At 44.4% G+C, this 12,884-nt stretch overlaps 2 protein-coding genes across 3 annotated transcripts; one reads left to right on the top strand and one right to left on the bottom strand.

Annotated features, from left to right (window-relative positions):
- The first annotated feature begins 305 nt into the window (after positions 1 to 305).
- Positions 306 to 2,007, top strand: tmem60 (transmembrane protein 60). 2 transcript variants are annotated; one of them, XM_041038298.1, is made up of 2 exons: positions 306 to 466; positions 774 to 2,007. In XM_041038298.1, the coding sequence occupies exon 2, from the start codon at positions 823 to 825 to the stop codon at positions 1,225 to 1,227; it is 405 nt and encodes a 134-aa protein (XP_040894232.1). In that variant the 5' UTR covers positions 306 to 466; positions 774 to 822; the 3' UTR covers positions 1,228 to 2,007. The 2 variants fall into 2 exon arrangements, with proteins under 2 accessions (XP_040894232.1, XP_040894233.1); XM_041038299.1 differs by having other exon boundaries at positions 730 to 2,007.
- Positions 2,008 to 3,381: 1,374 nt separating this feature from the next.
- Positions 3,382 to 12,451, bottom strand: LOC121182021 (lysine-specific demethylase RSBN1L-like). The gene is made up of 8 exons (XM_041038297.1): positions 11,927 to 12,451; positions 11,548 to 11,667; positions 10,447 to 11,135; positions 6,879 to 7,016; positions 6,608 to 6,750; positions 6,212 to 6,379; positions 5,974 to 6,085; positions 3,382 to 5,115 (listed from the first exon to the last, which is right to left on the bottom strand). The coding sequence occupies exons 1-8, from the start codon at positions 12,414 to 12,416 to the stop codon at positions 3,382 to 3,384; spliced, it is 3,594 nt and encodes a 1,197-aa protein (XP_040894231.1). The 5' UTR covers positions 12,417 to 12,451.
- Positions 12,452 to 12,884: the final 433 nt, after the last annotated feature.

Here is a 12,884-nt window from a genome sequence, read left to right as displayed (position 1 = left end):
TTGTAAATACCTGGTTTATTGGTAATAGAGTATTTGCCCTGATTGATATTGCCATGTGTGTCAATACTACTTAAGAGTCCAGATTCCCCCAGTATACATCCCAATCCCACCTCACCTCAGGAAATTATTACCAGACACCATAGACAGGAATGTTTCACATTTTATAATTAAATATAACAATATTAGGCTAACCACCAAGTTTATATTATTTGTAAACTGGAGCCCTTGCTGTTATCTATCAAAATAAATTCCAACCGTCGATTAAAAAGAACATGCTTTTGTTTCGAAAATACCGACCGGAAGCCTTGCCTTTACCGCAGCTAAAGCTAACTACAGTGTATCCCCTACTCCTCGCTGTAAGAAACTAAATCTTTGTTTAGATGTGTTGACACTGGCCTTGTTGGTGTAGATTTGGTCTTTCAAACTTCGGTTTTAAGCAAACAGACTGACTCTCCTGGTGAACGAGGTAAGGCATCTCTGAACAATGTTTTTACTTTGGTTTCATAAGTTAGCTGTAGCTTGCTAACAGGCAGTAGCTTTAGGTTTGCTCTAATGCTAAGTGGAAGTGAGAGGACTCATTGACGAAATTTATGAAAAGCCTAAACACTAGTGGTGAGAGTCTTGATGTACGACCAGAGCTGACTCTTATTATCTGTCATGTGCTCATTAATGGAGCATCACATCCATCAGAGAGGAAGCCTGCTGAGTTGTATTGTGGTGTGTTTTCAGATTGTGTGTGTGTGTGTGTGTGTCACCTTGGTTGTGCTCCTCAGTCCTCTCTCTGGGTGTGGATGACACTGGCTCTGTGCCAGTCCTCTGTAGATGAAGATGTCCCTGGCTCAGCGAGTGCTCCTCTCTTGGATCTTTGCCCTGATCTTCCTCATCATGCTGGTCCTCAAGCTGGACTCCAAGATCCACTGGAACTGGTTCCTCATCTTCCTCCCTGTCTGGACCTTTGACACCATCCTCATCCTTATGCTGATAGTGAAGATGGCAGGGCGCTGCAAGCCAGACTTTGACCCCAGGGACGGCGAGCAGAGCCTGAAGAGGAGGCTGTGGTACCTGACAGCCCTGCTGCTGAAGCTGGCCTTCTGCCTGACTCTGTGCTCCCGCCTGGAGAAACTCACTGACATGTGGGTCAGCGTAGTGTGTGTCCCTTTGTGGGTGCTGTTGAGTGGGGCACTGGTGGAGCTGGGACACAGTGTTTTCCACTACAGGAGGGACTGAACTGGAGGTACTGAACTCTGCAGTACTATTATACAGGGGACTAAAACCTTCTGCACTCAAGCTTCTCTAGCTATGGGTGCACCAATCCAATCCCCTGGATTGGTGTCAGAGCCAACACTGACCTTATTAAGCAGATTGTGGATCAGCCAGACATGACTGATCCACATTAAACACTGTTTCTTTGTCAAGGTAATCATGATATTCACTTTTTCTGCTACACTTTGCATAAGCTACAGCAGGTTGCCACCTAAACAGGCTCCAATGAGTTCTACACGGGGTGGTTTACAGTTTTTAAATATGAGAGGAAGGGAGAATTTACATTGCTCTGGCATTCCCATCACTGCCTTCTGACTTGTCTTTAGGCAACAGCGAAAAAGAAATTGTGACTTGTGATCCATACACCAGTTCTTTACTACACTAAATGTTGGTCTACAATTCACCTCTTAACTTTTTAGGGAGAGAGCACACATATGTACACACCAATGCAACACTCTCGAATGTGGTGTCCATGTAACACTGACACTAGCGGTGTGTTGACAGGATGAAATTACCTGGTCTGCACTAGCATGCACTGTGTGCCACTGAGCCATATAACCTGTTTGTGGATTCACTGTTGCAAAGTATATCACTATTTGAGCATTTCTGTAAAGCAGTAGGAAATCTCAAATTTGTCAGTAACCCTCCAGGGACGTCCCTCTGCCACTGACACCATTTGAATGTAAATTCAGAACTTTCTCTTGACTGTATGGATTAAAAAAAGTCCTTTATATTTTCATGGAAAACATTGTAGTTTTTGGATTGGATGAAAGGCCATGCCGTTCCCTCGATCAGCTGGGTTTATCCTGTGTACTGGCTGTTTCAGGACATCTCAATTCACCTTTTCAGGCACAGCTCAACACTGTCAGACTCAGCTGTCATCAGTGTAAACTGTCACTTTGTCGTGCCTCACCATGTCAAGCTTGAGCTGCACTTCATCCTTTGTCAGTCATAGTACTTTAAATTGGCAGACATTTTTGTCCAAAGTGACCTACATTAAGTGCAACCTGTTTTCACTGTGCTGCTTAATAGGCCTTTTAGCAGCCTATTTTATTTTAGCATCACAGATATTACAGATATCCTGTCATGGATTGAAGGGATGAAGAAGTGGACAGTTTGGACTGAGTGGCACCAAGTTTCATGGCAGTCCATCCAGTAGTATTCAGTGTTGGACCAACATCCGTCATCTGTAGAGCCAAGCTCTCTACAGGAGCTAAAAAGACGAATACTGAAACCTTAATAAAACATGAAATGCAGGAGAGACATTAACATCGACTAAGTCAATATTTTGAACCATTTATTGAGAGGTTCTGATCAGAGTATAAATCACACTACCAAGTCTTATCTTAGGAAATAAAATGTATTTACAACAAAATTTTCACATACATTGGTTTCAAATAAAAACAGACAGTAAATGATATAAATAAGTTCTATGGAAAATAAAACTTGTCTTACAAAAAATATATGCAATTTCTGTATACATTTTCTCACATTGGTGCTAATAACATCTATACTGTACAGTTTTGGTACATACAGTATCATTTACAGCCCTGTGTGAGTCAAACAAAGTCCAGTCTGAAAACAACTGCTTGCTCCGATTTTTGGAGTGTTAGAAACAAACAAACTCCATCGACTAAAGCAACATGGCCAAGAGAGGATTTCAGCAGGAGCTCTGTGACTTGCTGACATGTTCCAAACAGTGAACGCAGGTGATTCTTACAGCAGGGAGTAAGGATGGTTGTTTTCAGATTGGCTAGTCCAGTACCTAAAATAGGTGCTTTAAGAGCGAAGCTAAGTAGTGCACAGGCACTGACACACGGGTCACATAACATTTTGTAAAGAGCCTACATACATTCGCTAACAAACGTGAAGTGAGCTACTTAGCTTACATTCTTAGGCCCTGTTAAAACACTTGGAGAGTGCATCCTCACTGCCTCACTGGCATAATACGGCTGTGTCAGCAAATGAATGGAATGCACCTGCTCGTTGTTTACAAATTAGACCAGTTAATGTCTGAAGGAAGGATGCATTTTCAAATATTTTAACAAAGCCTTGGCGTAAGTTGTACAGTAAAAAAAAAAAAAAAAAAAAAAAGAAGACGACTAGACATCAAGACATTCATATTAAGAAGTCTTTCTGTGTTTGGGGCATGTGTGTTTTCAGGGGCTGTTTTAACGAGTGCTGCTGTGGCCGAGTGTCCTGTAGGGGTGTGGCAGGTTTTCCCTGCACCGAGTCTTTTACTTTTGGTCCTTTAGAGGGCACAACTGTCCGACTGTCAGATCCAGGCTTAGACGAAGAGCCTCGAGAGTCACTGTGATGGTGGGTCTTAGGTCTACTGTCTGTGAAGGAAAGAGCGAGAGTTTGGTGAGCCTCCATCGGCTTAAAGAGGTCAAAGGTGATGAGTGTCCGTGGTTGTTTATGTTCTGGTGGCGTGGGACCAGATGACGACTTCTTCCTCTCGTCCTTAATGCCGACGTCTTTTTCCTTCTTTCCTTCCTTCTTAGCCTGAATGTTCGCAGGTTTGGGAGTGCTCGTTTTCCCGTCCTCTCTCCCTGTCTTTGCCTGCACTCCTTGCGTACTTGCCGGGTTGCTCTCCTTGCCCTCCCTGTGCCCGCTCTTCTCCTTCTTCCCATGCGAAGACTTGTGTTTATGTGAACAGGCGTCTCGAGCCTCCTCTTTGTCTGGCCGCGGGTGAGACGCTGCTTGTGTGCCTCCCCTGTCTTTATCGTGCTCCTTCTCTCTCTTGATGTGGGGTTGTGTCTTTGAGTCCCACTCCTTGGCCCACTTCTCGTCTCTCTGAGCGGGCAGGGAAGTTTGAGAGGCTTTGCTGCCCTCTCTTGTCCGCTCCTCGTCCTCTTTTTTCCTTATCTGTGGCAAAGGCTGCATCGATGCACTACCCTCTCTTCCTCCCTCCGCCTTAACCTTTTCCTGCTCTCTCATCCTGTCCTTCTCTCTATCCTTGTCTTTTCCCCTTTCCTTTTTATCCCTCTCCTTCTCTTTACTCCTATCCTTGTCCTTCTTCTCCTTAGCCCTTTCCTTCTCATCTTTCTCTCTTTTTCCTTTGTCCTTATCCTTTTTGATTGGTGATGTGTTGTAAGTGGTCGTTATACTATCTTTAGTTTTCTCTTTCAGACCTTGACCTGGCAGAGTTGTCTTTTGCTGCCGCTCTTCCTCCACATCATTCTCCTTCTTAATTTGCTGTAGCGACTTTAAAGATGCACTGTCCACTCCACCTTCCTCTTGGCCTTTCTGCTGAGTCTGGTATGTGTCTGCGCCTCTATCTCCCCCTCCCTTACCTTCCTCTTTCTCATCTTCCTCAGCTTTAGGCTCCTTTAGTGTATGAGTGAGCACACCTTCGTCTGTCTCCCTCTTGACAAAAGTTACAGACTGTGTCGTTGATGACTCCTTCATCTCAGCTCTGTTCTCTTGCTCTTCCTCCTTGAAAATCTGTGTCAGAGTTTGTGGGAACGGCGCCTCCATTCCCTCAGTGTCCTCCTCCTCTGGCTTCGTCACTTTCTGTGTAGCACGGTCACACTCCTTCCCTTCTACCTCCTCGTCTTCCTCCTCCTCCTTGATAGGAAGTGTGACTGCTTGTGCGCACTTCTCCTCTTCCTTCACCTCTTCCTCTTCCTCCTCCTCCTCCTCCTCTTCCTCCTCCTTCTCTTCGTGTTGGTGATACTGTTTGAGTCGGATATGCCAGGCCAGACTGCAGACAGCCGACACAGTCTTGAACTGGTGGACAACTCCTCTGGGGATGAAGTAGATGTCATTGTGGTAGAGCTGGATACGGGCGTATCGGATCCCTTCCCTCCGTAGCTGGTTCAGCTTGGCATCATCGATCCACTGTACACACTGTGGGCGCAGTGACAGGAAAAGATGAGATTCAGTAATTCCGTGATAAAACGAGCACATGTGGAACTTCAGTTGTGTGTTAGGGGGAAAAAAAGTTGATTTACTTCACAGACTAAAAGCATTATACTGGAAAATTCCTCTACTATATATTGATTACCAAGAGACAATGTGGCATGTCAGAAGTCAAAAGCTGTAGGTTTTCTTTTTCACACTTAAAGCTGCATCATATCGATTTTTTCTGGCAACAAACTGTAAACGCAGTGCTGGTATATTAAAGTTAATATCACAGACATCTTGCCTTTACATATACTACAAAAATGGAGCGGCATCCATTCATTTGGAGTACCTCTGCTCACACACACAGCAGGGCGACTGTAAGGCCAGTGCTGACTTTCCTTTTAGCTCTGGTTTGGTCTTTACAAACTCCTGTAAAGATTTTCTGTCTCTTTAGCTGCTAATTGTTGCACTATGTTCACCAGCTAGTAGCTAACTATGTCTGTCTGCCGTTTGGTGTTGAGCGAGTAGTCTACAGTGGGTTTATCAGAGCTTTTCAACTGAAAACAGCTGCCTGTGGCTGGAAAGCAGGTTGATGAGTAAACCAAAATAGTCAAGTTCTGGGCTGGAAAAAACAAAACAATGAGCTGGAAGACACTAAAACCTCAGCTGAGCTAAGGGGAACTGCAGCTGTGTGATCACTGTCTGTGTGAGTGACCCCTATAACATTACACTCAGTCATTTGGTTTAGTGTTAATATAAACATATTGGAAAGCTCTGAGGGATATTTGACAAGAAGTTGTCTATTTATATCTGCCGTGTCCAGCTGCATCTGACTAGACAGGATTTATAAATCTGACCCACCTGAGACAGCGGAGGTTCGTGGAGGTCCAGCTGCAGCCTCATGACCACATCTGGGAAATCTCCAGCGTGGAAACACACAACATCTTTGGTGATCCTGGCAGGAGCGTCACTGCTGCAGGGCAATAAACAAAGTCCTGTTTACCGGGTCTGACTTAGAATCTGACATACAATGAATAAACTGAGCAAAAGCATGATTTAAAAGTGTGATACAGTTAAAAAGTTGCCACTGTGTACTCACTCCTCCCCGCAGCGCACGGCCTTCAGCACACCCACAGCAGCAGTAGTCTGTCTCTCGAACCCCTGACCGATGTGATCGGCGTGGGCTCTTGTCCGGTCCTCAAACAGCATCTCCCGGGGCTCACTGGCTCTGGGTAGATACTGCAGGTTCTTTATTTCATTGGTGGACCTGAAATACATTTATTTGCAATAGTCCGGATATGTTCAGGGCATGGTGAAATACAAGTACGTAGCATGTTCAGGTAAGAGATAACACCAAAAATATTTTACTAAGATGTGGTTTTGCTATGTCAGCTCTACTTGAAACTAATTTTCCTGCTTGTAAAAATGAGGACACTGGTGAGACGATAACACCTGTGCGCTGGTGAACATTTACAGACTCGGTATTTCCACACACCTTTTCCTTTTGAAGGGTGACTTTGGCATGTCCGCCAAAGGGATCATCTGTTCTCCGGGTCTGACCCACATGATGGGGCCGTCGTCGCTCTCAGTGGGGCTCTGCAGCCGCAGACTGGAGAACGTCCCCCAGGGCAGAGTCCGCTGCAGAAACACGGGGCGAGAAACTTCATCACATGATGACTCTTTTGACAAGGAAAAGCTAGACAGGTGTTCACACGTCTTCTAGCTGTAGGGGTGGGCACATACACATGCGTAACGAAAACACTCACCTCCAGGAAGGGAGATTCCTCTAACATGCTGATGAATTCTGGGAAGTAGTCTCCAACCTCTTCATCCACAGCTCCAACCAGACTTACTTGCCGCATGGCCCCGGCACGGTATGTTCCCTGGGAATATGTCCGCTTCACCTGTAGCATGGGACCACAGAGGAAACGGATCAGACTCACCCAGCAGATATCAATAAATCTTACCAGAATAAATCTTTCACTAAAAACAACATGTAGCCCACTGCTGGTCGAAACGTTTTTAAAAACTATATGCACCTTTTATAGACAACTACTCAGGCTAGAACTGTCAATGTGTTATTAACATAAATGGTGTGGCCTTTCCAGTGCACCTGCCTTTGATAAAGCACTCAGCACCATCAGCATCTGCTTTCCAGTTAACAGGATCTTAAACACACAGATTTAGGTCTTTTGGTGGAACGCCAATGCGCTCAATTTTCAAGCAAAAATAAAAAAAAGCTAATCAAATCTAGAAAACTGGAAGACCCACACATCAAGGGCTCAGCTGAACGAACGTGTCCAGTGTCCACTTACGCAGTGTGAAGGGGATTTCATGAAGCCTGAGAAAAGCTTATCAACTTTTATTATGTGTCAGAATCAGAGTGATTCAACTCTTTGATCACTGTGAAGCTTTAGTTTGTAATGTGTGTGAGGAGACTACATAAGGTTGTGTACAACACCTGTGTCTCTAGTTACACTGAATTAAGTTATAACTTAAAAGGATAAAGGAGAAATTTTAATGCAAATGATTACACAGTAAAAATAAATGAATATATATATATACATATACACACACACACACCATACACCAATAGTCATGTTATTAGGTACAACAAATGCAACCCAATACAACAATCCTGACATTGTATAATATTCTGTTTTAGGTGGCACTATCAGAAATCTGTAAATTCCATTTTATTGTACTCTGGATATGTGATATGCACGTATCACACACGGAAAGCTCAGGTCACTGTACTGGGCTCCCTCTGTCACTGTAGGGTTTTACTCTGTTGTGTTTTGGATGCTGTTGGTGAGCATGTCATTTGTCTGATGACATTATTTATTATAATGTTTGCTTAGCTATGAGATAAGTGTGTCCATTTCCACACCGTATATGACGCTCTGGATTCTGCCATTGTGTCGTTACCGCGGCAATACACGTCCCTGAACTGGGGGGGTGGAGCTTCTAAATGAGCACTGAAGTGAGGGGTGTATTTGTTTTGCTGCTGAGTTCAAATATCAACAGTCTTCCTCAAGAATCACTTAACCCTCCTTTAAATGTTGGTCTTTTGACAGCGACAGATAATGACACCAGATACTGATTAAATTGTTGATATGACCCTGTGAGTGTTTACTTGACTACAGCCGAGGTGTAGAGTATTTTCCAAACTACTTCCTCCAAGACTCCCAACTCCAAATGTCAACATAGGTCAAATAATCAAGTGTTTGAACATTTAGACCAATCAAGATTTCAGCTACACTGGAGTTGATGACTTCCAAAGGCTTGACTACCACCACGTTATTCTCCTCTCCCTTCTGACTTACTTTTGTGTGTAAGAGGTTTTATTTTCCTGCAGAAAAATTAGCCTGACTATGCCTTAAACCTACTCCAGGACTGGTGGAAGACACAGAGGGAGAATGGGCCTTGACAAGTGGCGCTCCCTCCAGTCTTCCACAACAAAGACAAAACACGCTGCAGCGTCACAAGACGCCGTTTGAGATGCTCTAAAATAGGGATTCTCAAAAGTGAGAACTGAAGACCCCTGTGGGCCTTGACACACAGCCAGGAGGAACAAAACACTGAGATAAAACTGTGCTGTTTTATTAAAAAGTGCGTATTTCAGGCTATTGAGCCAAGCTGTGCAATCAAATACATGTAAATACTGAATCCATTACTCCCACGTGTAAGCTTAGTGCCAGTAGAGACTCTGTGATTCTGACACATCTTGTCAAGTCTAACAGCAAACACAGTCATGAATCAATCACTCACTTAAGTGGGGGAGCACTCGACACGGATGCTTCACCATCACCGTGTGCCGGTATGGAAAAATATAAGTTCACATTCCCGTTCATCACGTGACGTTATACCCAAACCAGCTAAATCAAGAAAATATGCTGACAGTTGTATCGAATTTGGTTTTATAGAGAACAGCAGCAGGATGAAATGCATCATCTGCCTTACGTTGGTAGTGGAGGACGGCATGATGCCAGACAAGCTGAAGCAATATCTGATTACAAAGCGCATGGAGAACCAGTACGGTCAAGGGACACCTTGGAAAATTTTTCGTCCCAGTAAGGGGTCCCTGGCATGAATGATCTGATGTTTGCCTGACCTAAATGGATTCTCTCAAGTCCTAAAAATGTTCAGATGATGTTAGACTAAAAGCTGTGGATGAGGTGTAAGAGCAACATAATTTGTAATTGTTAGTAAATGCTAACATCCTTTTTTTTAAGTTTTAGAAATATAATTTAACAAACAGCTGTCTCAAGTGGATTAGATTTCTTAATCATGTCTAGCAAGATGCAGCCACTGTAGGGATGCAGCCGTTTATGGCAGATATAAATAGATGTTTAGTAATTACTGATAAATAATTTAAAAAGCAAGATCCTGGCACTTCTTCGGATATTTGTGCCTCATTGTGGGAGTTGACGTTAATGTATCTCACGTGCAGGTGGGAAACACTGTTTTATGGCTAATATGGAAACAAACTGTGACTCATATAAAACTGGAGGTTTCTGACAACAAATCTTGTGCCGTTTCATTAAAGGTTCTTTCAATAAACATCCAAAGACAAATGCTTTATAAAAACACTTGTCTCAGACAAGTGCTGAGCAGCTTTCACTGGTGTTCATAATTTTATTTTCTTTTTTGCGAATGGCAACATTCTACTTATATCTTGTCAAATTAACTAATTTGACAGGATTTTAGATTAAGGGGGTGAAAGAGAATTGTTTCAAACCTACTTAGTATGTAAGGAAAGCGATAAGAAACAAATCAGAAACAATAATACAAAAAAAAATCAAGTGAAAGCAACACTGAAGATTATCACAACAACTGCAACCAGCTGGTGGAGAAGTTTAGACTGAAGACGTGGACCTCTGCTCATTTTATAAATTTAGCATCAAAACAAAATTATTAACACAAACCAAGGCTACCACAAAACAGTCACCAGAATGCAGGCCTAGTTGCAGTTACCTTTACAAAGCACAGAATAACATCTTTGAGCTTATGCATAATTAAACTTCGTTCAGCACTACCTTCAGAGGCTGACACATTAAGGTGTCATAATCACCATCAAGCACTCGAGCAGACCAGATTTCCAAGAAACCAAAGATAAGTGACGACTGATGACGTGACACACACCATGAAAGCTTACAGCCCCATGAGACAACCTGGACGGTGAAATGCTTTGAGCACAGGAGCAAAGGTGGCTCAAAGCAGTGTGAAACGATATCTTAAAACTTAAACGGTTCACGTGTGAACCTGTGCTGTGGACAGTCCAGCTGCCTCTTGCACACAGAGCTTTCTTACAATAGAAAACAACAATCTCACCTGAGAGTGGAAGTTGGCCATGGTTGTCGTCTCTATGTCCTTCTTCCCGAGCACCTCCATCTTCACTGGTGCATTGGGGAACTTGTAGGAGAAGTAGTCCAGGAAGTCTGGGAGGTAGGATGCCGCTCCATGAATAATTCCCATCACGAAACAGGCAGCCTGGTCCCCGTCCTCGCTGAACGACAGGGTCACAAACTCCTGGGCGAAGCGCTGCATCTCGGCTGGAGACAGAGCGGAAAGCTGCTCGCTATAGGCGTGCGCCACAGACGCTCCTCCATTGGCCTGCTGCTCGATGTGGATCAGATGACCAAACTCCAGACCGGGCAGGCCCGGCACTGGAGTGCAGTGCAGCGGGGAGCTGTAGGCAAGCCTGTCCATGACCATGGAGGAGATGGAGGCAGAGGTAGTGGCAGTAACAGGAGGATCCTGATGGTGTTGTTGTGGCGCAGTGTTGGTGTGGAGAAGACCGCTGCCGTCAATGCTGCTGTTCCCATTAATTCGACTGAGGAACTCAGGCAGACCCAGGGACACTCCTGAACACACCGTCTGGCATGAGCGATGATACATTTTGGGTCGGCTATACCTCTCCTTCACCCGCTCCCCATCTTTGTGTTTCTTTTTCTTCTTCTTCTTGAGTTTCTTCAGCAGAAGGTCTTCCTCTGAACCAGCTTTGGGCTTCTCCTTAGATTCTGTGAGAGAGGATAATAATTTTTTTTATTTCTACACCTGAACATTAACAACACCGTGTAACAGTAAAGACATTTGTTGCACTAGATTATATTTTAATGTACCTACAAATCAATGTGCATTTAGTGTTTCTGATTTGCATGAACTTTAAACTCTCTCACTCAAAAAATAAAAAATGATATCATTACATATCCTAACATTGTTTAAACTCAGATACTTAATCATACTGGAGTCATTTGCTCTGATTTGACCTGTTTTCTACTAACACAAGAGCAAAGCTGCACCTCTAAGTCACACTTCTAAAACTATATGTGGGCAAAACATATTTAAGGGACCAATGTAATTCAGAGTTGTCCCAGCATAATGAAAAAACACTTTTCATCCCAGCTGGTCAATGTTACACCGAATTCCTACCTTTCTGTGGAGAAATCACTTCTCCGTTTTCTCTTGCAATGTCATGCACAGGTGGCAATTTGTGATTTTTCCACTCTTTATTCTTTTTCTTCTCTCTGTCCTTCTCCTTCACACGATGATCTGAGAAGAGTAGTGGAGGAGACAGGGTGAAGTGAAATGCTGTTATGTTCATGTAGAGACACATTACTGACGAACAAACATTTCCACGTGTATAAATCCCCATCTGGGCCTAATAAATACTGGGGCCTGTGGTACAGCAAATTATGTAATAATTCAATAAATCGTTTTATCATAGTATTACTCCACATTGGGTTTTTAGTTAGGTGATAACCTGGCTGGACAGAGTCCTGTGGTGAGCGGGCTGGCTGTGTAGTCCTACCTCTCTGTAGCATTTTCACGTCGCCGTTCTCGGTCTTTGTATGGCAGCTAGCTGGGCTCACTCTCTCCACACCCGCGGCGGAGCTCCGCTGCGCTTCGCCGCTTTTCTCCTTCTCCTTGTGTCGTTTCTCTTTCGCCTTCTTCACTTTGAGAGGCGAAGCGAGGAAGTTGCTGATTTTGAAGATTTTCCGAGCGGGGGTCGCTGGCACCGCGGCGGCGGTGGAGTGGCTCGCCTTGGCCGGGCCGAAACTCCATTTCGCTGGGCTCCCACAACTCTGCTTCCCGTTGTGTTTTTCCCCTGCGCACACCTCTCCGTTCAGTTTCCTGTGCTTCAGGCCCTTCTCCTCCACCCGGACCTTCTTGGGGGGCGGTGGGTAAATGTCGCTGGAAGACTGCGGTCGGCTCTCCGGCGGCCGTTTGGCTATCAGGGGTTTAGGGGAATTTGTTTTGCTGTTTGCTGCGAAATGCATGGAGTCCACGGACTCGGCCATCTTGGAAGTTTCTATTTTTTACGGTCAGACGTAACTGGTGCGTGAGAGACAGGCCGGGGGGCGGGCCTTAGCGAACTGCGTCAGACGCACGGAGGACGAAGAGCGGCGGACAGGAGTGTTTACAGCCTGCAGGACAAGAAGCTGCGCTGTGTTATATACCCAAGGGGGGAGTTGTAGGTTTCAGCAGTGAGGATCACTTCCGCGTTCAAAAAGCTGCAGTTCCTCGGCTGCCGCTGGGGGCTGGTTCCAGAAGTGAGCAATTCTCCATTGACCCCCATGTTAAAATAGCCAACTTTACAGCCTAAAAAAACATTTACAGCTTGGTACATTTTTTTGTTTTTGGTCTCTATTGATAGTTTCCACCTCCGTGAACACTGTGGGGGGTGGATTTTTTTTGTACCACAACCGTTTTAGTGTTATTTAGGCTTAATAAATTAGAGCGTGGTTACGTTGAGTGACAGGCCATAG

Source organism: Toxotes jaculatrix, chromosome 5, assembly GCF_017976425.1.
Source record: "Toxotes jaculatrix isolate fToxJac2 chromosome 5, fToxJac2.pri, whole genome shotgun sequence".
Taxonomy (NCBI): domain Eukaryota; kingdom Metazoa; phylum Chordata; class Actinopteri; family Toxotidae; genus Toxotes; species Toxotes jaculatrix.
This window is presented reverse-complemented; position numbering and strand designations above follow the sequence as displayed.

What these genes read in the sequence shown, in the direction of transcription:
- tmem60 (XM_041038298.1), top strand. Translation starts at nt 823, where the DNA reads ATGAAGATGTCCCTGGCTCAGCGAGTGCTCCTCTCTTGGATCTTTGCC.
- LOC121182021 (XM_041038297.1), bottom strand. Translation starts at nt 12,416, where the DNA reads ATGGCCGAGTCCGTGGACTCCATGCATTTCGCAGCAAACAGCAAAACA. An exon ending in CGTGAAAATGCTACAGAGAG is followed by an intron (nt 11,668 to 11,926) that starts GTAGGACTACAC and finishes TACTCTTCTCAG; the next exon opens with ATCATCGTGTGAAGGAGAAG. An exon ending in AGTGATTTCTCCACAGAAAG is followed by an intron (nt 11,136 to 11,547) that starts GTAGGAATTCGG and finishes CCTCTCTCACAG; the next exon opens with AATCTAAGGAGAAGCCCAAA.